At 41.5% G+C, this 26071-nt stretch overlaps 1 protein-coding gene across 2 annotated transcripts in view; it reads right to left on the bottom strand.

Annotated features, from left to right (window-relative positions):
• Positions 1-26071, bottom strand: part of fbn2b (fibrillin 2b) — an 81601-nt gene that overhangs the window by 18861 nt on the left and 36669 nt on the right. For both annotated transcript variants that reach the window (XM_042516665.1, XM_042516671.1), the window contains 23 exons: positions 24599-24724; positions 18504-18629; positions 11491-11643; positions 10153-10425; positions 9888-10031; positions 9472-9591; positions 9152-9277; positions 8946-9068; positions 7938-8213; positions 7749-7802; positions 7535-7660; positions 6256-6381; positions 5843-5962; positions 4631-4768; positions 3470-3520; positions 3138-3263; positions 2788-3015; positions 2086-2211; positions 1845-1973; positions 1606-1731; positions 1236-1361; positions 453-575; positions 157-282 (listed from right to left, as the gene is read on the bottom strand). In XM_042516665.1, coding sequence (XP_042372599.1) covers positions 157-282; positions 453-575; positions 1236-1361; positions 1606-1731; positions 1845-1973; positions 2086-2211; positions 2788-3015; positions 3138-3263; positions 3470-3520; positions 4631-4768; positions 5843-5962; positions 6256-6381; positions 7535-7660; positions 7749-7802; positions 7938-8213; positions 8946-9068; positions 9152-9277; positions 9472-9591; positions 9888-10031; positions 10153-10425; positions 11491-11643; positions 18504-18629; positions 24599-24724 — 3192 coding nt within the window. The remainder of the gene's footprint in view (positions 1-156; positions 283-452; positions 576-1235; positions 1362-1605; positions 1732-1844; positions 1974-2085; positions 2212-2787; positions 3016-3137; positions 3264-3469; positions 3521-4630; positions 4769-5842; positions 5963-6255; positions 6382-7534; positions 7661-7748; positions 7803-7937; positions 8214-8945; positions 9069-9151; positions 9278-9471; positions 9592-9887; positions 10032-10152; positions 10426-11490; positions 11644-18503; positions 18630-24598; positions 24725-26071) is intronic.

The following is a 26071-nucleotide window of genomic DNA, read 5'->3' on the forward strand; positions in this document are numbered from 1 at the left end:
GTGACAGAAAATGAGACTGACAGAGGAGGTCCCATAGATCAGCTCAGAGAGACAGAGTAAATTAATGTGGCAGACCGAAAAAGTTAACAAAAAAAAACAAAAAATACAGGGCAGGATAAGTTGTTTTTATATTTAAAGTATTGTTTTTCTTCTCACCGATACACGTCCTCATGTCCATAGAGGCCATAAAGCCATCGTAACACAGACAGCGGTATTCCCCGGGAATATTGGTGCACTGGCCTCCATCACAGATGTCTGGAGTCTCCTCACACTCATCAATATCTAATAGGAGCAAAAATATATTTCAATGTGCTATAGATCGTAGAAGACAAGTATTCTACTCTTAATGGGAAAACTATGGGGCATGATGGAAACACATTATGACTTTTTTAGTTTCTGGGAAAAAAGTTTATTGAAATACAGATATACTGAACATCTCCTGAGATTTTTACCTGCACAGGTCCTGAGGTCGGGCATGAGAGCGTAACCCTCACTGCAGCTGCACTCATAGCTGCCCTCTGAGTTAGTACAGTGGGTTTCACAGCCTCCGTTCATAATGGTGCATTCATCAATATCTGCAAAGAAATGTCACATTTACAGTTTAGGCATCGCTAAAGAAACTTAGTTCACAACTTGTACTAACAATAGTGGACTACGCCGACATTGTTTACCAGAATGCTCCAGAAGCTTATCTTCATCTCCGTAATGTTGTGTATAACAGACTGCAGATTTATCTTAGGTTGTTCTTTTTTTATTATTGAAAATGTTAGACACTCTCAGATGATTCCCTTTAATATAAGACATTAATTTTAGTGGCTTTAATTTCTTTTTAAATACATTCACTATAACCATCCTTACTGTCTAAAACAATTTTTTGTTGCTTTTACGTTAAATTATTCACTGAGACATTCTGATCAGATCCTCTTCATAGTCCCTTCGTGTCTAAAGAAGTTGGTTAAAAAAACAACAAAACATTATATTTTAAAGTCCTTCTGATTGGAAAAAGTTAGCATTAAATATCTGTTCTCTGTTATCATTTCACCTTAATTAAATGTTGTGTTTTTTCATCATAAAACAGATTTCCAATGTTTTCAGAAATGCCATCACTGTTCTTCTCTCTATTTAGAGATTATCTTTTTTTTATTGTACACCAAATACAATTGTGCATGAAAACATAATTTCCCTAATTATCCAACATTGGTGTTGATTTTTTGGACGAAGTTTGTTCCACTCACCAACGCAGCCCTGTCGGTCTGGTGTGGCCTGGTAACCAGTGTCACAAGAGCACTGGTAGGTTCCTGGCATGTTGACACACTGGCCATTTTTGCACAAGTTGTCACTCAGCTGGCACTCATTCACATCTGAGAGGACAAGCAAACAAAAAGAATTAGGCATCATATACAGTGCAATGTAGTGTATCGAAGCTGATGAATAATAATGATATTATCTTTGAGTTTTACTGTGTGAAAGGAGTTTTTCAGGACTTGACCGAGCCTCCAAGTCTCCTAGCTTTTAAAGTGAATGTGGATGTGCTGAGTATGATATACACCGAGTGAGCAAGTGTGTGTGAATGCATGTGTGTGTGCTGCATGATGTATAATCCACCTTCACAGGCAGATCCATCGTTGCTGAGCGAGTGTCCGGTGGGACATTCACACTCATAACTCCCTTCTGTGTTCAGGCAGGTTCCTCCACGACACAACAGGGGGTTTCTCTCACACTCGTCAATGTCTGTCAGCAGAGAGGGAGAGAGGGAAAGAAGGATGAAGAGCGAAGAGATAAAAAAAGGCCCACTTTTCTTTTGAAATTGTGTAATTGTGTATGTGAATTGGTTTGTTGTTTACCCATGCAGTTCTTCATCATCATGAAGCCGCTCTCGTAGCCCTCGAAACATTCACACTCAAAGCTGCCTGGTGTGTTGACGCAGGCGCCATGACCACACAAGTCCGGTGAGATGTGGCACTCGTCAATGTCTGACACACAAAGACATTAAAAAAGGAACATTCACTATCTGCTTAAAGATTGTGACGTAAATGTTTCATTTAAACCGAAGAAGTCTGACTCCCCCCCCTCTCTCTCTCATACCTGTGCAGTTCCTCTCTTCTGCGTTCAGAGCAAAGCCGCTGTTGCAGCGACACTTGAAACTTCCGATGGTGTTGCGGCAGGTTCCATGAGTGCACAGACCCTGGAACACCTTACACTCATTTACATCTGGAGATAAGGACATACAGTTAAAAAGGTCTGGGCTACAAAAACCTGGCATTTGGTCAAAATAAAACAATTTACAGGAGGAATATTGAACATGATTATGACTGTTGCTGGTTACACTTCATTCTCTGACCAGTTTTTCACGTTGAATCCCACAGCAGGGGGTGATTCCTATGTTCACAGGAACTTAAGTCCCTTAGCTCTATGTAGCACATAATGGGAACCTAAAAACGAAATCTGCATTTGCTAATTATGACATGGGCGAGGCTAAGGTTAGGGCAGTGATTCCAAACCAGGGGTCCTTGGGGGATTCCCACAGACAAATGGAGAATAGTTTATTTTTCTGATTTAATTCACAATGTAGGGAAACCCAAAGTGAGTAAGAGCTCATTTTGGCTTGTTACATACTAAGACAGAGACAGAGATGGAGTCTTCTGTCCATACTCTGCATTCATTTCGTCCATAGTTGTGCATGTTTTCTGAGAGCTTCTGCTGTGGTCTCTTTGGTGATACGGGGTTCTTCCAGCACACATCTACACACTTGAGGGAGCACAAGGCAAAATTGAAAAATCTTGGTACCTTTGTAAAACGGCCTGCCAGTCAGAATTTCGCCTCTGTTGGCGAAGCCAGTCCCTCTGGGACAGATGGCATTGTATTCGGGTGTGGATGGTTTGGGACACTCCTCACAGTCGATACCCCAGGCAGCACCCACTGAACAGCAGCACATGTCCACGCGGTATCTCCCTGGCAGCGGCTCGCCACACTCATCCTCTTGCCACTTCATGTAGCACTGCTCACTACGTGTATCTAGAAAAGTTGGTTATAAGAAACAAAACAAACAAACAAAGTCACCTCTGTGTCTAAGTTTTGTGACGTGATAACCTCTGGAAATAACTGCGTTGGGTTTGTTTGTTGTGCACTCCTCTTACCTACACACGTGCGTCCAGTGCTGTCCAAGGTGAGACCCTCGGCACAATCGCAGCGGAACGAGCCCTGCGTGTTCACACAGTGGCCATTTGTGCACACTCCAGGGAACACCTCGCACTCATTAATGTCTGCAGGGAGCGGGACATTTTAAGAACCATGATTACAAGGTGAAACACAAACACAGGAAAAAGTTGTTGTTTTTCCTCAAAAGAAATCTAAAGGGAGAACATTGAGGCACATTACAAGGACAAAAGGATGATTTCATGGACGTCGATGTTGGATGACGGAGCACTGCAGCTTTGTCACCGTTCATTAAGTTATCAAATGTTCTTACCTTCACAAATGAGGCCCTTCATGCGAGCAAACCCTCGAGAGCAGGCGGTGTCTGAGGGGACAGGAGAAGATTGAGAGATGCAATAAAGACATTTCATTTATGAGCACTGAATGAACACATACATTGGTTTGCTAAAATGTCAGGTGAATATTGGCCTTAAGTTTAAATTTGATGTTGGTCCAGTTATGATGTCCACAATATAATGGTACTTTATACTTGACCAAAAATTTAAAAAATGAGTAAAACCTGTATTTAATTTGCTCCTGTATTCACAATGTTCTTGGCAAATGTGAAGGAATTTCAGCTTTTCTACAAATCAAAGACATTGTGGAGGACTGCTGAAACCCATGGGTGGATCATGAGACAATGGGCCCCTGGTTTATGACATGCAGAAGGCCCCACCACCTCTCCTACACAGCAGCAAGACACACGGACTTTACGTCAGTTTTGCGTCTCTTTGTAGTCATTATGCATCTTATTGTGGTTTTGTGATTTTGTGTCTTTTTGAAGTGATTTTAACCTTATGGTTGCCTTGTGTCTCTTTGTATGGTAGTTATTTTGGGCAATTTTGTGTGTATTTGTTGTTGTTTTCTAACTCTTTAGTAATTTTGAGTCTCTTTGAGGTCAGTTTGTGTCTGTTTTTGGTCATTTTTTTTGTCTCTTTGTAGTCATTTTTAGGTTGTTTCACCCATTTTTGTACTTTTTTTGTTTTCCCTTTCATTTTTAATATTAAGTTTATTAATGAAATATAAAAAAAAGAAGTAGGATTTGAAGTAGGAAGTATTCAGTTCCTCTCATTTCTCACTTTGTTCCTTTTAAACATGAAAGACTTAAACTGTTCACTGTGTCTGCTGGGTATTCTGCTTTTGTTTTCTTACTTATACTTTCATGTTTATTTATTTGGCATGTTAGAAATAAATCTAATATAACAAACAAGTCTAACTGTTTTCTCTTTGTGGTCATTTTGAATCTCTAGTCCGCATGTGTTCATTTGAGTGACATTTTGCAGTTGAGCGCCATGGGGGACCTTGACACTTTGGGCTAGTCGGCCCATTCAATAATCAATCCATTCTTAAGTCTTTTTAAGTTTTAGCATAAAATGGTCACTGTTACAAACACTGGCACAAAAACTTAGCAGCATCAGTGTGTGTGCAAACTGACCGATCTCGCAGGGTTCACAGGGGCTGCCCCAGGCGGCTCCCAGTGTGGAGCAGCACTCTGACTTCAGTGTGGCTCCGTTGATGTTGACCTCACAGCGGTTATCTTGTTTCGTCAGCCAGCACGTACTCTTCATACTATCTGTGGTTTCAAAAAGAGAAGAATTGATTATAGATACCTTATGGGGTTTTCTTTACATTAAACGTAACCTGTGTACATCCTTCAGGCCTTAATAGGGTGTTGAGTCCAGTTCTTAGACCATTAAACATTTGCAAAGCATAAGCCACAAACTTAACATCTACCTACTCATTAAAACATTACTCCACAGCACCACTAGTGGTCAAGATGTCAAAATCTCCACAGGATACCTTTAACTATGGCAACAAAAAACACCACAAAAACAATCAAAACGTCACCTTCAACTTTTCTCCCTGCCATAAAACCTGTGTCTTTGGCTTCTTGCTGAGCTGAGTGAAGCACATGCATTATTACATTTAATCCCATGCTATTCCATTCCTAATGAACTGAAAGAGTGTGCAGTCATAACAGTGACACCTTTTCTCCAAAACCGCGAGGCCACCCGAACACAAAACCACAATTTACTTTCCCTCTTTTCCCCTGCTGAGTGATGGCCTCTAAAACATAAAACAGAACTGAACCCAACCAGAGGAATTTGTAGACCTCTGACAGGGCCAGCTCATGCAATATGTATGAGTATTTATTTAATGACTCATTCTCCCTTCCAGTTATAATAACATCTGTAGTCTGTATTAGCATGTAGCTTTCTCAGTGATTTCCCAAAAGTAACAAACCTCCAAACAAGTGGAATATTTAACCTCAGCAGAGAGCCTTACATACCACATGTCATTATGAATCTTCGGCAGATCTCTAAGAAGAAAAGCAATCTCCATGTGAACCAAGGCCATGCATGCAAGTATTTATCTAATAAATCATCTGTGCGTGCCATTTTGCCCAACATCTGAAGATGATAATGTCTCTGGATGGCTCCTGGAAACCTGAACCACCTCAGTGCTTGTTTACAAAGGCGGAGAGTAAACCTCGATTAGGGTGATTAGACAAAAAGGCTCTTGCACCAATTATTGCACGTTGACACTCATGTCTCAGTGTGTAATCATCATCTCGCACAAGCAGTTTCTAGGACCCTGCGGTGCTGCTCCAATTTACGTCAGGCATTTGGGGGGATGGATGTCTTACCCACGCAGATGGTGTTGGTGGAGTCCAGCTTGCTGCCGTGGGTGCACTCGCAGTTGAAGGACCCGACCACGTTGCGACACGCTCCATTGATGCACGGGCTGGAATCGCATTCGTTGATATCTGAAACATGTGCAAAAACACACCTGAGGTCAAGGCTGAGAGGTGGATTCAAGTGGATCATCATCACCACTTGGCAGTTAGAAACACAATGTGTGTGTCTTCTTTCCATGAGGCACATGTTTACAGGAAACTAAATGCAACACATCTGGTAATAATGTCACCTCTTAATGACCTTGATTGTTGGTAAAAAAAAAAACAAAAAAAACAACAACAAAACACATGTGGATATGAGGCAACACGAACACATGAGTATTTGTGTATCACAGAGAATGTGTTTGTGTGTGAGGTTTCACCTTCGCAGGTCTCTGATTCGGGTTTGAAGACATATCCTTTGGGACAGGAGCAGGTGTAGGAACCGGGAGTGTTTCTGCACAGACCGTTGTCACATAGCAGGCGGTTCACCAGACACTCATTGATGTCTGCAGGGAAAGTAAATCAATGACAACAGTTAGAAAATTGAGGAGAGAAGCCTGTATAAGGTTTATGACATTTCCAATTAGGGAGCCAATATCATGGAAACCAGCAGTATTGTCCATTATAGGTCCAGTGTTTACAATATAGGGGGATATACTGGAAAAATGTAATTTCACATAATAAGTATGATTTCTTCAGTGTATAGTCAACTGAAAACAATAATCTTTGTGTATTTGATGCCTTAGAAAGAGCCGCTTATATCTATATAGGGAGCGGGTCCTCATCTACGGAGATTGCCATGTTTCTACAGTAGTTTAAAATGGACAAACCAAACACTGGCTCTATATAGGGTCATTTGTGTTTTTATCAGCCACTGTGGTTAGCAGGACAATAAGCCAAACAGGGTAGGAAAAAATGCTGATTTTGTTATGTTTCACTGCTTAATTCTGTGTTTTTCATGGCTAAAATCACTGGATCGATTTGGTTTGGACAGAAAGAGACTTCTGCAGATGAATCGGCTCACAGTAAAAACATCTTGAATGCCTGGATCTTAAATTATCAGAGAAAACTGGAGGAAATACATTAAGTTACTATAGAGGCACACATTAGCAAGTGCTGGGCTGGGAGCTCGTCTGAGACCAGCAAAACGGTGTCGGAAAAACACTTACTTTTAAGGTGAAACTGCTCAGTTTGGTATTTTTACAGGTTTCACTGGGTTTGTTTGTTTTGGAAAGGAAGAGACTTCTGTGGATAGTTACGCTCTCAGTAAAAACCTCCTGGACAATGAACACTGAAGGAATCCTAACCACTAAATCCTTCACACTGTACCTTTAAAACAAGACTATGCACTACTCACAAAAGAAATAACATTCTCTCACATAAGAAAAGTTAAATTAATAAGCAATATAACACAGATTCTTAATTTAATGCACTCATTGCTGCTGCAACAGCCTCACTAAGTTTGGTTTGACTAGCAGCTTGTGGTTGCTGTTAAACTGTGTGTTGGTATTTATTACTTGAGGCCGCAGAGGCAACTATCCACAGAAAGTGCATTGCCAGTTTGACTTTAAGACAAAAACTGGGCAGACTTTTTTAGCTAGAGATGTATTGTTCCTCCTCATTATGAATAGGGATTGAATCCACTCCACTCTGACTTACCAACACAGTTCTTGCCACTGGTGTCAGACTCATATCCGATGTTACAGATGCAGCGATAACTTCCTCTCAGGTTCTCACATATGCCGTTGTGACAAATGTCCGGGTCCAGGGCACACTCATTGATGTCTAGGAGAGGACAGGTATGATGTAAATAAATACAGAGTGTTGTTTTAAAAAGCACTGTGGGGACATTTACATTTCTAAACATACTCACCTCTGCCATCAGCTGTAATACCAATACCACTGCTGCATACAGCCTGGAACTCAGCTGAAAAACACATGGTGAAAAAAAACATTAGATGAGCTGGATGTTTATTTTTCTTTTCCTTTATTTGCAATTTTAACCAAAAGGAACAAAGATTTCAAAGAAGTGAAACAGTATAATGCAAATTTAAGATGTTACCTGAGTTTCTGGAGGGGCAGGGTTGGCACGGCTCTCCAAAGCCATGTTCAGGATTGGCACAGCAGCACTCTGACTTTGTCACTGCACCAGGGAACGGCCGCGAGCATGTACCCATCTTTATGGCACCATAGCAGGTGGTCCTCATGTGAGTGTCCACACACACTCTCCCATCAACACCGATAGCCAGGCCTGGAGGGCACTCACAGCGGAAGGAGCCCTCGGTGTTGATGCAGCGGCCGTTCATACAAATGCCTGGAGTCTGACACTCATCGATGTCTGATGAAGAGAAGGCACATAATGTATATGTCACATGTCGGCTCCAGTTAATAAGCTTGAGTGTGTATACAGTTTCAATTAGTATATTTAAGGAGAATTCCTCCAAAAATAACTTAAGACAGCAAATATGCAAAGGATATGAGCTTCCTACAAAAATCTATCTAATTGTGAGTTTGTATTTTAACATTTCAGATACACAACATATAGTTGGTATAAGACTAAAACCACATTTTGACCATTTTGGATTATGCATGTTACTGTTTTCATACAATTTAAGTAGAAATAGGAAAGAAAATTTCAGAATAGACAGAGTCCCTTTGAGTATGTCTGCAAATTTTCTATTTAATTATTTTTGAATGCTTACACACGACTCACATTTATGAACAGAAATCAGAGAGAACTTTATGAAGCATCTGGTCATGGGGAGTATTATCCAGACTGATTCAGTATGTGTCATTTTTGGGATATGCACCTGTTCGCTCTGTGTTTTGGTATGACTGCAATAGAACAGCAGCTATGCTTGGAGCTTCCTATTCAACAGAGACTCATTAACTCATAATGTATTTATCTATTCCTAGACTTTCTGGATAGTTTCAAAAAGTTGGACTCCTTAAAAAATGCACAAGTGGTTTCAAAAATGCATCTGCAGGATTTCTAATAACACCAAATCTGTCCATGTAGCAGTCTGTTTGGCTCAAAACTTGATGTCTGCGTTTTGTAAATCATTCGTACCAGTGCAGTAGCGTCCATTAGGAGCTAAAGCAAAGCCAGGCTTGCAGATACACTTGAAGCTGCCGTCCTCATTGATACACATGCCATTGAGACACATGTTGGTGGTGGCACACTCATCGTGATCTGGAGGGAGATGAGAAGAGAACTCAGTTCACAGCGGTGAAAGTTCATGTGAAGTTCGATTTGTTTCTGTTTTGGCTCCTTACCAATGCAGTTCTTTCCATCAGAGGTGAGCTCGAAGCCAGCGTTACAGATACACTGAAAGCTTCCCTCTGTGTTGACACAACGGCCATTGCGACACATCACTCCATTGACAATACACTCGTCAATATCTAGAGAGAGCAGGAAGAGGGGAGATCAGTGTGGCTTTATTTAAAGAATTTAAACCAGCAGTCATACAAAAACTGTGCACCACAGCTTCAAGGAAATGTGCTTCAACTACTTTAGTAAAACATATGTGTACAAGTAATATTAAAGCAGCATCTCAGAGAATTGTTACAGTAATATAGTCTGCAGGCAGACATACCATTGCAGGCTTGTTTGGTAGGGGTTCCCTGGTAGCCCTCATGGCACTTGCAGTGGTAGCCTCCAGGTATGTTGACACAGTCTCCATTGATACACGGGTTACTCACACACTCATCCACATCTGGGAAGAGCAAAATCAAGCAAACAAAAAACTGTCCTGACTTTCAGAGTGAATGGATTTATATATCTAACAAAAAAAGAACTCATATTTTAGAAGATTTCCCCTGCAAGACTCAATCTGAACTAGTCTTAAGTTCCTCAAATAGGCAGAAGATGGCAGTGCAGTGCATGTAATAGACTGAGGCTGTCACATAGTCACTGAGTCACTTCATGGCTTTGGGAGGTTATAGAGAGCTCAGTGAATAACATTTCATGCGCACTGATATTGTGTACAGTGTGTGAGAGCGTATTTTTTACCGATACACTCCCCACGGACGTCCTGTCTGTAGCCCATGTTGCACTCGCAGCGGTAGCTCGTGGGCGTGGGAATGCATCTTCCATTCAGACACAGGTTGGTGAAATGTTTGCACACGTCGATGGAGTCGTTCACAGAAACAGTGCCTGAGAATAAACAACAGACACATTAGCAAAACACAGCAGAGACACAAAAAAAACCCAACACAGAAACATTTCCCAACTCCACTAATGAGCCCCTTTATCTAGTGCCAATATCCAGACTCACCTATATGGTGGTTCATAAGTCCTCCTCCATTGCCTCCGAAGCTTCCTCCGTTTCCCCCAAAGCTCCCACCGTTCCCTCCAAAGCTGCCACCATTCCCTCCAAAGCCTCCTCCACCATTGCCACCGATGCCTCCGTTACCGTTACCATTAGGGACGCTGGGAAACTTGAATCCATAGTTGAACCCGTTTCCGTTGCTGTTGGGGAAGTGTCCGTTGGGGTAGACATGAGGGAGTCCTTGTGGAACACCCACAATACACAGACGCCTGAACTCGTCTACAAGAGGACCAGAGATCACAGGGAACAAGTCAGCGGATACAGTCTACCGTCGGTTACATTTCATTTGTTTCCAGTCGGATGAGGAAGAACATATTCATTAGCTCTCAAGTTGTGCCAACAGAGATTTAGTTTTTAAACAGTTTATGTGGATTATAACTAATTCAAACTCAAAAGCACTTAGGGTCAATCAGGCTCTTACAGTGCATACATTTGAAATGTGCTCACTGTTTCCTGGAATAGCGGAATTCACAAAGGCCGTTGCTCCGTGCAATCAATTTTTGGGTTATTTTGTTGAAGTCTGTTGTAAAATGAACTAACTAACTGTGAAAGTTTTATTGATTTCAGCTATGTTGTGACTGGACCAAAGACAAGTGTGCGTGCATAATAATCTGCTCTGCTTTGGCATGTTGTTACAGTAAGTCTGGTGTATTGTTTAAGTGTACATTCGTATGTATGCAGGTTTTTTTGCATGTATTTCTGACTACACACAGTATGTCTATGTTTGTAAAATGCACAAACATAGACAGTGTTTGCATGTTTTTCACTTAGTTTGAGTCACAACAAATCAAACACACACATCTCATTTTGGGGGTGCCAGTGAAAGCAGCAGAACATTCTGTAACAGATCAGTTTTGGATCACACGCTCTCACGCAGAGGAAGACTTTTCTGAATTCCAGCTCGACTGGAGAGATGATGGGTCATTATCTTCTCACAAATCTTTTCCATCTTTCTCTGTTTAGTTTGTACTCATGACATCATGCTCATCAGTTTGACTCGATGCTCTTCCCTCCCTGTCACAGTCTCAAAGCTCTCTTGTCTAGTTCAACATTACTTCGTTAAACCAATTTGGCTTGTGAAATGTTGACATTGCCATGGCATTATTTACCGCCTGTGCTCATGCCAAGTCATTGACAATTTGTCATAGACACAGCCAGGTTTTTGTCAGCAGTGATGGATCTTTTGTCCTGATTTCAAGCTCATATCCATCACTTTGTTTGGGGATCAGCTCGCAAATAAAAAAGTGTATCCTCTGTTCTGTGTATCTTGTTGCTTGTACTCACCAGAACCTCTGACAGGACACATCTCAGGGATTTGTCCCAAAGCCCAGCAGCGTCCTGTGTCACAGCAACACTGCATCTTGGTGTACTGACCGCTCTGCTCGGCAGCACAGCGGCCATTAGCCAGAGCGGAGAAACAGGTGCCTACACGCTGATCTGAAAGACGAGGAGATGCATTGACAGAATTAGATGACTGAGAAGGCAACAACAAATATTAAAATTCAAAGCATCATATAAAAGACACACATGGCTGATATGTTTTTTAGGTGTTTTATTATTTTTTATGTATCTTATGTTATATATCTCTCCTGGATGTGAGACACAAATTTTAAGTTTAAGTTAAAGCTAAAAGTACGTTCAATTATTTAATATGTAAGCTTCTGTTGTACGGACATATGAAGACAAAAATTAATATGCAGAGCTTGAAAACAACAGTCCATTGTCTTATGATCTTCAGTACATTTTGAGATATTGATAGTTAAGTATTTTCATTTCAGAGATTAAGATGATAACTGTCAGTGATGATTTTACAATAAGGTACTATATCCATAACACAAACAGTGTATCTAAAGTTGCTAAAACTCACAAACAGGTTGTGTATATGACACATGGATGAATAAAGAGATCAAGAGAACTAGATAAAGCATTGGAGGTGGAGGCCCATTCATTCCTATGAAAGTTGCTGTGTGGCACATGAAGCCAAAAAGGTTCAACTGTGGCATTTAAGAATTACCGGGATAACTGGCACACAGATTTGTGTTTCTAAGGCTTGTAAGAGAATGACCTGCCTTACTGTTCCTATGATTGGATCATAATGGTTGCCTTCGTTGGATGGATTGGTTAGGTTTATAGTAAGAATGTCGGGGTAAGCCAATTAGAGGAAGGGTAAGGTGGGTTATTAGGGGAGTGAATCTTTCAGTATCTCGCAATTCGATTCGATTTTGATTCTTGGTGTCACGATTCGATTCAGAATCGATTCTCAATTCAAAACGATTTCCGATTCAAAATCCATTACTGATTCAAAATATAGGAGGTGTAATTTCAGGATCTACTCCAGTCTGTTTTGTCAGTGGCATATTATGTTTTGAAAGTAAAGTGTGTATGGAATTATGGAGGTTTTATTATGTACAAGCTTTTTTGTTGTAGAAAACCTTTCTCCTAAGTGTTGGGAACCAGAAAGTGAAAAAATAAACATCGTAATTATTATAGTTAAAAAAATGGACACTCTATAAAAAATAAAAAATAAAAACATTGGGGTTTTTTTGCAGTTGTTTGTGCATCCGATTATCTGTGCCATTCTGCAAAGCAGCTCCTCTCTGCAGCTGCAGAGGGCCACATCACACCCCTGACACTTCATAGAGGGGCCTGATTCTCCTGCCTGCTCTGCCTGCAGTGAACACAGAGTTTAAATTCATATGAGGCCCTGCTGCTTGTTAGACTGTCTCCTGATTTACCCTTGTCTCATTATTATTATAGGGGTTTATTCTAGTGCACGACGCGCTACCAATAACACAGAGCGATAGATACAGCAGGATTAGACCAATCACAGTGCAGATTGCTCCAGATGACGTATGGCATACATAGGCGGATACAAAGGGTCAGCTCGTCTTCCGATTGGTGGACAAGACCGATACAAACCTCTGACCTCTTCATGGAACCACGGGAATCCAATATGGCGTTTAGCATCGATGCTAATGTACTTTTATCATCGAAATATGGATAAAATATGGACGGAAGACACCTAATATCGGAATTATCATCATGAATATATTGAAAAAGATCCCGTACAAACACCGGAATTCCCAGACTGGATACTGAGGCTTCAGAAAGAGCTATAATACATCGGAGTCATCCCTCTGAGCGGCACAGCCGGCAGCTTTCACCGGAGAAAAAAGTAAGGCGACCCGACAAACGGTCTCAAAGTTATCAAGACTTTTCTAAATGATAACAATTTTAGAGGGCTAAGAATAATCGATGTTTAGGATTTTTTAATCATTTCTGAATCGTTAAAAACGATAATCGAGATCCTTATATGAATCGTTTTTCCCTTATCTTTGGAAATCTCCTGCTCTGTTTGGCCCATAGAGCAGGTGAAATAGGGATCTCTGGCTAATCCGGTTTAGCACTCAGCTAACTTGCATGGGTATAAAATGATTCAATCATGTGTCTCCTCTAAACTTTCTAAATGTTATCGGCCGAAATCAAGTCATTTTGAAGTGGTTGTGATGCTAAAAAAAGAAGTATCACTGATTTACAGATGTCTTTTGCTATGTAAGTGAATAGAAAAAAAAGTCTTTTTGGGCCACGGGGGATCACATGATGTTAATAATGTTTGGCCACCACAGAAATTGGTTTCAAAACCTGGCATCCGTCTCAGGGCCCTGATGTTAAGTCATTAGACTGAAAAGGCATCTGACCGGTAATGCAAAATAATTCAGTTTACTGATAAAGTACATTTTTTAAAGTGAATCATCTCCATTTTTTATTTGCACATTTCTCGTTTTTGATGACCTCCGGTGGTTTTAACTCTTATCTCGGAGTTGTGATGTGACAGTGTACTCTAGGGTGTGTCAGTACTCTGTGACATCACTGTGACAGCACCAACATTCATCGTCCATGTGGGAAAAGGTCACAGGTGATAACTGCTCAGAGGGCTGGCCTGGTCCTTCTGTGGTGGCTGGGGAGGAAGCTTCTTTATGAACTGGCAGTGGGAAAGGTTGCCTGGGGTCTTGACTAACTACAGGCATCTGAAGGGCCTCCAAAAAGGGGTCTTATTTGTTACAGTTTTCCAGGTCAGGGTCAATGGGGCAGGAGAGGGGAATGAGGTTCAAAGAGCGTGTGTGAGGAGTAAATGGAGAGGAGGAAAACGGGGGGGTTCTGTGAATTTAGGGAAAAAAACAAGAAAAGGAAAGGGGGAAAATGCATGTGTATTATTTTAGAAAGTGAGCAACATATGTGAAAAAGGATTTTAAGTGCATCTACAGAAAAAAGGGGGGAGAGAAGGGGGAAAGTAGAGCTGAGGAGGGAGCGGAGGGAGGAGCACAAGTCGATTAACTCACTAATGAGCCAGCAGTCTGGAATTAATCAGTTCCATGTGGAGCAATTCTTGCCAATTAGATAGAACATGAGGGGCTGCGCTGTGTCTGGGAGCACATATTGTACAGTGCACACACATTTATATGCAATTACACACACAGATAGGCATTCCCCTACATATCCAGGGGCACGTACACAAATCATGAATAAAAGCACACACATATGCTTGTACATGCATGCATAACTGTGCACAAATACACACAAACACAACCTAAAAAACATCCCATAGGAATGGCTGAGCTGGAGGCCGGGTGGAGGAGAAGGCGGGTGAGGGTGGTGGTGGTGGTGGTGGTGGTGGTGGGGGTTGCTGATGAGGATGATGATGACTTAAATTGGATCCAGACTGTGGTTTACTCGCTAGTGTTGCTCCACTACACGAGCATATGCTTTCATTTGTTGAGGTGTTTTTACAGACTGACTGACTGGACAGGTCTTTTTTTTTTTTTTTTCAAGCTTCCACCGTGTGACAGGGCATTAGGCTCTGATTACTGTCAGGCCCCCAACAGCTCCCACTGGCCTACTTTACCACGGTACAGTACATCCCACAAAACACAAGCCAATAGACAAACAGAAGAGTCTCCAGGCCCAGAGCTATACATCCTGCTTCTACAGCATGATGACGAGAGATCAACACTATAAAAAACAATTTATTCTCTTTAATCCACTTTATGTTCTGACCACAAAAAAAGCTCAGAGAGTTTAGAGAGAGAAAGATCAGACAGTAAGGGAAACTGCATCAAAGTGTGTCAGTCTTATGAAGAGGAAATAAACTGAATTTATGGCATTTCTGTCTGAGTGTGATTTTGCATCACTGATTTGGAATATCCAAAATATATTTGGACCTGACCCGGTCTAGTCTGGTTTTGTTTGGGTTCACTTATCTCTGCCTCCCAAGCTAGTCTTGTCCATTTTGGAAGTGGGACAGAGACGGAAGAAGGATATATGGGGGTTGTGTCTGGCACCTGTTTTATTTGCTTTTTGTTTTTGCTCTCTCCCTTCAGCAGGCTGCAGAAGAGCAACTGGAAACCACAACTGAAGGAAACGAGGTGCAGGATCCAGATGTCAGAGGACGGAGGAGAAAAAAAGGTCCAAAAGGAAACGGTAAGATTGATAGGGAGGATGAGAATGAGAGAATGCTTCAGTTTTAATGATAAAGAGTTATTAAAAAAATAAAAAACAATAGACAGAGGAGACAGAACAAGAGAAAAGGTCCAAACGGAGAGGGAAACATTCACAGTTCCAGAGTAAACAGAGACTTTCGACTGCATTTCACTAAAGTGTTACTGAGAGGAGGAGGTTTGGTGTGATCTACAACATACTCAGAAAAAAGGGAGACGTACATAGCAAGAAAGGAATATATTTCTTCAGGGCGAGGAAGAACGCAAGGGAGGACGGGGGAAAAGAGGGAAAAAAGAAAAATATGGACACGCATAACGTCAGACAGATGGAGAACCTTTGGACTCAGCAACACACAGACACATACACACACACACACACAGACACACACACACACACACACACACACACACACACACAGTTAGTACGATATATTTAATGATCCCATTTGCAGTGTGTTTCACTCCTCTCTCCAACCTTGACCTGTTGGTCAAGAAAAAACACAACCTATCATCTGTCAACTCTTAATCCTTTTTTTTCACGATCTCCTTCCACATTTTGGCTATGGATAGAAATTTGGTCCTTTTCCTCTTTTTACAAAATAAAATAAATTCACAGATCAGAAAAGGCTTTACCGCAGCATGTTTGTGATTATGAAATGAGTAGTTTCACAACTCCATAATGGATTAATATTTTGGCTTTATGAAGTGAATTGGTTCCACAATGTTGAGGTTAGTTGTGCCATCTTTTTCCTCTTTCCTCATTTTTGCTCTTTGTTTTCCCTTAAACGTGACCATATGTGTGTTACATTAGATTAGAATAAATTCCTAACAAAGATTTATAATCGTCCAAGGAGTTCATTTGTGGAATAGTTTAGAAAAGGAAATGACAATGAGTAATACTTGAAAAACCTAAACTATTTTTAAAACAAGATTTAAGAAACATATTGAACAAATATAAAACTAAGTATGAACACTTGTGTGGAAGTTTTTGTTTGGGATTTTTGGAACATAGAATATAGATGTACTACATCTTGTTACTGTCAGTGTATAAATCTGCTGTCTAACTGTACTAAAAACTGATGTGTAGAGGGGAATGTAGCGTTAAGGGAAACTAAGGCTGCGGGCTGCACCTTTAAGGTCAGCATGAATGTGATTTGGTTTCATTGCTGCAAAAATAATGACTTATTTTTGTTTTTGTATTTTTCCTAAATGTGTATTTAGGTTGTGTAACTTTGTAAAATTACCAAACTGAACTAAAGATTGAAGCTAAACAACCCACCACATGACAGGCAAGCTCACACACTACCTGTGAGATCACCTCCCACCATGTTTATGTAATTATTAGGGCTGAAACGATTCCTCGAATAATTCGAGTAACTCGATTACAAAAAATGATCGAGGAATTTTCTCTGCCTCGAGGAATCGTTTAATTTTGCCAGCTCAAAGCATGGTATTTCGCCCGGACTGCTTCTAATGCGGCACAACGCGCGGACGTCACGAACGTAAAGGAATAAAAAAGAGGCGGCGGATATGTTTGGTTTTAACCATGGATGAAGAGGTAACGACGAAGAAGGCAACGAAAGCGAAGAGAAAGGCACAAAGAAAAGGCAGAAAATGTCAAAAGTGTGGGAGCATTTCAAGCTGGACACCAAGGCGAACACTGCTGCGTGTATTCACTGTAAGACAGCGCTTGCATACCACAACAGTACGTCTTCAATGCTGCAGCATCTCCACCGAAGGCCCCCTGTTTACTCCGAGAGCGGAGGACCGTCACCCGAGACGAGGCAAATTAAGCAACGTTAAGCGCTAATTAATGAGATTAACGTTACTGTACCTTGCTAACATAACGTTAGCCCTGCGGAGGGCTAGGTTTCTATTAATTATGACTACTGTCGACCTTTCATAAAGGCTTTATTTAATCTGTAAAAACACAGCGCTGCAGAGTGATGAGGGTGAAAAATAAAAACATAATAAAGCTAACTGGGTAGTTAAAAAAGGAAACCAATGGTTCATTATTAGGTGAAATGTCTTATTGTCTCATGTATATTTATAATTGCTCTTTAACTAAACAAAAATATGTTTTATCCGATTACTCGATTAATCGATGGAATTTTCAGTAGAATACTCGATTACTAAAATATTCGATAGCTGCAGCCCTAGTAATTATGCACACGTGTGGGCACACGTGGACACTGCTCTTCTAGGTATTCTTGACCCATTTCCTCTCTAACTTTATCCAAAAATATAAACACAAAACCTCCACGTCTAATAGTGGACGGATTGCATTAAAAGTAGAAAACAGCCGGGAGGACACATGTATTTCCAATTAGAGCGATCCAGAGGTTTTACTTTGCTGCAGGAGCTTTTAGTGGAGGGGCTGTGAAACAGACAGACCCTGAACTGTACGTTTTGGGGCTGAATCTTGAAATAATGTATTAACACCTGGTTGTGTTTCACTGCGGCCGCAATGATTGGTGAGGATTGCAGGAATATATTAACACCTGGTAGTGTTTCACGGGACATGTCAGTAAGGTATGCGCTGTATGTGTCAGCGTGTGTGTGTGAATGAGTCAGAGGGGCACTAGAATTGGAGCAGATTAAGGCTGTCAAGGCCAAACAGTGCGTGCAAGTGTGTTTGTCTGCACATGGCGACCACAGGCCGGCGCGACTCATCAGAAACTCTCACAGGAAGCAGTGATGGAGGGAGGGAAGTTAGCCACCAGATGTGAAGCTTCTAGCTAGCCAGGGGGTGAGGAAATGCACAAACGAGAGAAAGAAATGTTAGAAATGTGTGAGACTCACCCACACATCTGGAGCCATCTGTGCTGGAGACGTAGCCTCGTGGGCAGGTGCAGACGTAGCTACCAGCGGTGTTCGTGCATTCTCCTCCATCACACACACCAGGGATGGTGCTGCATTCATCAATGTCTGAAACATACACAGAAACATATAGTTACATCGTAAATACCTCATCACATCATGGTACACATCTGTATAGTATGTCTAACGTCAGCTCAGAACACTTTTGCAATGTTCGAAATGTCTTTGTTTGGAAAGATGCAGTAGCACGCTGCTGTAAAAGTTTATTGCACTGGAGCAACAGATTCTCCCTGAGGGAAAATGAAGCAAAGCAAATGGAACGGCAGTCAAATAAACTTTATTAATTCAATTCTGTTTGTTCTGCTCAGACTAATACTCAAACACATGAGCCATGACGTGAATGACGGGAACAATCCAACAGACTTAGCATGATTTATTAGGTATTTGGCACACCTGACTCACAGCACAATAACCAATCAAAGTTTATATAAAACAAACAAAAAAGTCTACTTCTATATAGTAGTTTTACCGAAATGTGTCTGTAGTTCCTAGGTGAACTGTCAAATACTGAAACTACAGTAATCTACTGACTTTTGGACTGTATTTTATTCAATTCCAATTCCAGTAAAAATGTAATACTACCAGTTTCTTCAATTTGTGCATTAAAAGAGTTCCAATAGTCTGCTAATAATAATAATAATATATGTATGTCTTGGGGGTAGTCAGTCTTAAACAGTAACCTCCTTCAGGATCCTAGTGGCCTGAGGGCAGAAGCTCTTCCTGAGCCTGTCTCTCTCTCTCAGTGCGGTCCTGGTGTATCTGGAACCTTCTTCCCGACCTCAAGGCTGTTATCTGGTTTGGCTCTTTAATGATTCTCGCACCACCTGCTGTAAACATCCTTTAGGCAGGGAAAAGTAGCGCCTATATGTTCAGGCGAATGAATCTGTCTTTACAGGGCCTCTCACTCCTGTTTGGTGCTGTTTCCTTATCAGGCTGTGATTGGGAATTTCCTCAAACGTCTGAGTTTAAACAGTCCCTGCCTTGGTTTTCTCACCACTGAGTCAGTGTGCAGCGTCCAGCTTCAGGCCTTTGGTGGTATGGACACCAAGGGACACCTTGATATTGAAAGGGATGTAGTTCCTTTGCTGCTTATTCCCAAAGTCATCTATCATCTCCTTAGTTTTGGTGACATTCAGGTGCAGGTTCTGACACCGCTGAGTCAGGTCCTCTGCTTCCTTAAGGTAGGCCTTTTTTACTGCTGCGTCATCAGCAAACTTGATGATGGTGTTGGAAACCCAACTTTTTGGTCTACTGCTTGCGGGCAGCATTTAAAAGCCCTCACACACCAAGACGACGGTCAGCCATTGGTCAGAGTTAGGCTGTTGGTGAGCATCTGTGGCCCTCGTCACCTTTTTTGGCTGAGGATTCAGCGTGCTGAATCGGCAGCGGCAGCAGCATTGAATTAAATCACGCTGATTGGCAGTTCAGCTCAAGGCACGAGAAGAGAAACAGAAGTGAGGAATGTAAACAAAACGGATGAAGTCATGAGGGAGTGAGGTCGAAACAAACTTACGTATGAGGCAAGATCCTCATTCTATAGCCATTGAGCTCTTTGGCAGAAATGTTTCCTGATGGTTCGTGTTGCTGTTCACTGGCACACAGTAAATATGCTTTGTTCTTTCAACGTTAGACTGTGTTGTTAATGTGCTAACTGGCTAACTGGCGTCAAGGCTGCTCACACAGACCCAGAGCATGCTGGTTGGTTGCCAGTTTGGTGTGTTCATGAGCAAATTTTTGGCCGAGACACGGCACTATGTGGTGACACAGCAGGGGACTTTTTTTCCCGTAAGTTCTCTTATGTTGGTTTGGTGTGTCTGGGGCTTAACATAAAAGAAGTTTGGCTTCTTAAGTTTATAATTGTTGAATAAAATTAAATAAATTATACCAGCCCTATCAATGGAAGACATTAAGAGACAATAATCAATGACAGCAATACTGACAACACACAACCTGTTGCATAAAAGACGTCATATGCGAACAGAAACCAAATACACTGAATGTGCAGGGAAATGATCCCAGTCACAAGGAATGCTGCCATATTATAAGTCAAAACATATGTATGTATGCCACTCAGCAATGGGCTTGATTATATGTGCAATTGTGGTATCTACAATTGCTTTACAATCTACAAATGGCAACTAAAGTGAAAGAAATGTACGTAAGAAACAAAACTCCTCAAGGTTGCAGTGACCTTATTTAAACATGCCATGGTTTGACTCAGAGATGATGTCTGGGAGTACCTGCACGCTGCTTGGCAGGGCCCACCTCGGTGTGCTACACTTTATGATGGCATTAAGTTGTATTATTCAGTGGGAGGGGGCCTCATTGCTCCATGACGGGGGAACCCAAAGTGAAGTTCCAGAAGGTATTGGGTTTTTATGATGTGTCACGCTTATATATACGCATACGTAATTACTGCACCACTGCGGGGCATAATTACAGAAAGGGTGCAGACGTGGTGCGTGTGGTAATGTGTGTGTGTGTCCCTGTGTGCTTAGTTGGAAAAGTGAGGGGTGTGTTAGTGTTTGTCTTTCTACGAGTGTGTGACTTATGTCTGTGTGTGTTTTTTCTGTGTGTCAGTGTGTGTAGTAACGCCTGCCGTGGGAAGCTAAGAGGCTGTTGTGCCCCTGCTGACTCCTGTCTGACAGCAGTGGCAGAGGGCCTAGGTGAGGCTGTAAAAGCCCAGCCAAATAAACCTTGTGTCAGCAGCAACAACAACACGCCAGACATTACGCTCCACAGACGGAGCGCTGAGGGACTGAAAGTGTGTGTGGAGGGAAATGTGTGTCACCTGAATATATGTCTGAGCCATCAAGTCTGCCGTGTGGAGCTGTGTGTACGATGCATATCTATGATTATATAGAGTAAAATTAGCCATTTTCCATTGTTTTATCTAAACTTTGATGTATGAAACTGTGTGTGTGTGTGTGTGTGTGTGTGTGTGTGTGTGTGTGTTTTTACAGCACGAGTGCGTGAGAATCCTCGGGTGTCAGAGCAACGGGGAGGTCCCTGTCTGTAATGAGAAAGTCTCCCAGATGCTGTAAGTGTGTCTTTGTTCGGCACTAACAGCTGGTTTAGAGCCAAAGACTGTATTTATGGAAAGAGAAGCAGAAAAAGTAGAAAGAAGAGAAGGCGAGGAAAAAGGAGAGGCTGTTGAGCACAGTCTGAGCTAAAAGCTGGCCATAAAACCAGGTGCCTTGTTGTGCCCAAAACTATCAGACACCCATGACATCTTAACTGCACTTTATCTTAACTGCTCCAAAACCTCAGTAATTTCACTGTGAAAGCTCTAAGTGAGGCTTGTTTGTGCATTAGCTAGAAGGGCATTTCAATAAAACCTCCCCAAAGGACCTGCTCTGATTGTTTCCGAGATTTCGCTAAACATGGGTTTCCTGCTGATCTATGATTTAAAATACACGTCACAACTGCTCTTTTGTTTTTACGAGATTTACAAACTCTGAGCTGTTTCCCTGCTCATTCTGCACGGGTCACATGAGGTTGCCAGATAAATCCTCAAATAAACACACAAACAAAACCAGAGCTGAAAAAAAAGTCCCATTCACTTCGGTTCATCCTTCAGCTGAAAACAAAATACCAGTGCTTCCCGATGTAACAGACTTTTTCATGCAAACTGTTCACATAATTTCAAAAAATCCATTTGCTTAAGTGCTTTGTTAAAAAGCGGTTTGCTGATCCTATTTCGCGTCACTGGGATCGATAAATTTCAGGCCGTCATATGTGGACCTTCAAACGTATAAAAGTCAAAGATAAACTACTCAAATGGTCTTTCTTTGTTGTACCTGAACAGTTTTTTTTATGTATGCTGATGCTTTTTTAATTACGTCATATTTAACTTTAAACCAGTGGCGATCCCAGACCCTGTGGGGAGCCCGGCAAAGAAGCCCATTGAGGTCCTATCGATTGCGCTGATGCTTATACTCAACACATTTGTGAAAAGGTAGCTAGCAGACTGTTTGAAATTATAGTATCAAGCTATCATACAGGAGCTAGAAGGGCCCCACTAGGGAGATTTTTGGGGACCGGCGATGCCCATTATAGTGCCTTTATGAAAGGCTTGAGGAGGTCTATGGTTGACAATGCAAAATGTGCCAATATGAGTGGCCATTCAGGGCCTCTTTTCCCATTTTTTTTGTTTGTTCGTCAATGTTTTGTATCACAGTTTTTTGCCCCCCCCCCCGCTTTTGACGAACTTCCTGTTTCAGCTAAAGAGTCATGCTGTCCAGTTTGATGCTGTCAAGTTCAGTCTATTAGCCATTCAACAACCATTTATATAACTGCGTGAATGTTCACTGCTGCTTTTGTCTGGTTAATAATGTTGTTTTTAAGGACAAAATGAGAATTTAACGACCTAATCCTCTCGCTAACTCTTTCTTTATTTATTTCTAATCCTCTTGCAAACTCTTGCTTTATTTCTACCTTGTCTCAGAGTGTCCTTGTGGAATAACTGCTCACTTGTCTCTGTGCTGGAATGTGGCAACAACATCCACACCCAAATCTCTTTAAGCCGTGCTCAGCATCCCTCTGGAAGCACTCATTGTATCCTTACTGTAAGTCCTGAACCGTTGGTGGCGTTCACCCAAAACCACAACTGAAACTGGGACTCTGGTGAATTTAGTGAAGTCATCCTCCCCATTTCCTCCTGTGACATAAATCACCTTTTTGTGTGAATCATGGGTATTGCTTCCCCTGAATCTGAAGGTGGAGATGTTAGTTTTCTTTCTGTATCTGCGGCGACTCTCAGCCGTGCAACAACTTAATAAAAGGAGAATTTAGATAATAATTCATAAACTCATACACTAGGATAGCCAGTTTGGCCTTGCTCTTGTTCAGTAGAATAGATGTCATCTGGCTGAAACAGTTTAAGAGCTCTCTGTAATCCTCCCTCAAGACTAAGAACACATCGGCTTCAGTCCAACAGACACAACCCCTGCCTGGCTAACTATCAGACTGTTTAGCCTGGACATTGTTTAAATTCCACCCAATCAACACATTGTAATGTGAATCCACTCTGTGTGTGTCTTTTGTGCACACGTCCAGACTTCTTTAACTCCGAGCATGTCGTCACTTTTTAAACGCACGTAGAGATTTGTTAACTGATCCCAGCAAACCCACTGCACCGTCCGTGTGTCTCACAAATAATTCAACAAAATCGTATTTAAATTCCACTTGATTCTTTTGGATTGGTGATTAGTTTACAAACTCACGTACTCTGCAAGTTGATATATTTTGTAACCCTTTTTGCAAAACATCTCATATTTATTGTTTCAGTTATAATAATAATAATGTCTGTGACTTTATATCATAAATTTGCTTTTCTTTGCTTGATACGAATGATTTCAGGGGCACTAAGACTACAAAAAAATACCATTACTTTTTTTTTTTTTTTTTTTTATAAAAAAAGGTTTCCTTTTGTTTTTATGTTTCACAGTATTTTTACAGATGTTGCTCAAGGACACATCAGCTCTTCCCAATGAGAACTACAACAGGATTGTTTCCCTGCACACTTCAAAGCTCTAATGCCTGTTTCTTGTAGGCAGTGTGTTTGAATTGGTGTAGATTTAGAGCATGTGCAAAAAAACGGACAAATATAAAGAAATTTCAAGAATAAGTTGGTGCATAAAAATTCACCTTGATGCAGAAAGTGAAGTGTTTGATGCTGTAAATTTCCAGACAGAGGACCTCAAACCTCCTGCTCCATATGTGTCCCCTTCCAGTGTTGAAACAAAACTTACAAAACGTTATGTGTTTAAGACCCAGTTTCTGCTGCGGTGCTTTATCGAGATGTAATATCGCCTCTGCCACTCATCACCTGGCAAATTAGATTATAATGGCTGCACATCAAAGATGGTTGCTAGTAATCACGGTCTGTTTATTGATCAGGATTATGCAGGCCTGAGGCCATGTATTTATTAATAGATTTTCACTACCTTTGGTCTTCATTATGAAGGTTTCTTTCTTAATTTTTGAACATGTCTGTTTTATTAGATCAGCCTCACCTTCACATTTGTGGTTGATTTCACTCTGTCGGTGGCCGGCGGGACATTTACACTCGTAGGATCCCACGGTGTTGATGCAGTTACCTCCGGCACAAAGGCCTGGCACCGCCTGACACTCGTCCACATCTAAGAGAAGGCAGAAAAGATAGACATCTGAGAGAAGAGGCAAGAGCAGAGAGGAACAAATGTTCTAATAATTATTGGCATCTGCAGAGCATTGATTCGAGAGCAGACATGCAGCACCCTACAGTGTGTTTGTACTACACTAAAAATAGGACTTCAAACAATGTGAATGTCACAAAAATGCAAAGTTTATATTAGTTAACTATGGTTCAAAACACATTTTAGAGCATGTGTCGGGCACACTTCATTTTTCTGTTCCACATCTTTGCAACGGGGATGAGGTAAAAGCGTGTAGTAACTTGGCGCCGCCTGTGATGTGTAAGACCACTTCCAGAAAGACCCACTCCAGCTCTTGTTTGAACAGGAAATGGCTTTTTAAATGTAGGATTTTCCCAGCATTCAATGTGAGTCACTTTCCCCAGTATTGGGGATAGGCTATGTCAGAGGGCGGGTTCCTGTAAGAAACTGTGGGTACCTCTGATCCAGTCTACCCTGGGACACACACACACACACACACACACACACACACACACACACACACACACACACACACACACACACACACACACACACGGACACACACACAGTACAGCAAGGCCCAGGCGTTGTAAATGTGTGGCTATTAAAAAAAAAAAAAAAAAAAGCCTGAACATATGTACACACCTGCATGCTTGCACACACAACCACACGCAAATATATAAACAGCCTGTTTCCATTATTTTGTAGACATTCAATCTCAGCCTCTTTGTTAAGAAAGGCGGAAAATACTGTCTCGTGTTGAGGAACTCTCTCTGCCAAAAGGCTGAGAGAGAGAAAGAGAGAAAGCATCTACCAGCCAACATCCTGATGTGGAGCCTAAAGTGCAATCCTTACATTTAGATTCATGGTCAGGTGTGCTTTGTACTGCTGCCAGAGAGACATTGCTCTAGGCGCTCTGGAAATAGGTGTCTTTGGTGTGTGTGTGAGAGAGAAAGACTTGGAGAGAGTGGAGGAAGTATAGAGAAAAAGATTCAGAGAGAGAGACGGCGAAAAAGAGAATAAGAGAGGAGGCGTGTGAATCACAGAGGGATGAGTGATTGTTTCACACTGGCATACCTCTAACATATGAGCAACCTGGCAGCCACGTCAAAAAGAGAGGAAGTTGTGGAGCTACATACAAACCGGTTACTGATCCCAGATGTGTTACCTTTTTGAATCACTCATAAATAATGCATACAGACTCATACATATAGCTGGGTGGATTCTGGTATTACTATATCTCATGGAAGGCTGTGTTATATCACAGTGAAATGTTTAACACATGTCTTTCCATTTGCCAGGCGTATGTACTTGCATCAGTAATTGTTGGGC

This window comes from Plectropomus leopardus, chromosome 3 (assembly GCF_008729295.1).
Source record: "Plectropomus leopardus isolate mb chromosome 3, YSFRI_Pleo_2.0, whole genome shotgun sequence".
Taxonomy (NCBI): domain Eukaryota; kingdom Metazoa; phylum Chordata; class Actinopteri; order Perciformes; family Serranidae; genus Plectropomus; species Plectropomus leopardus.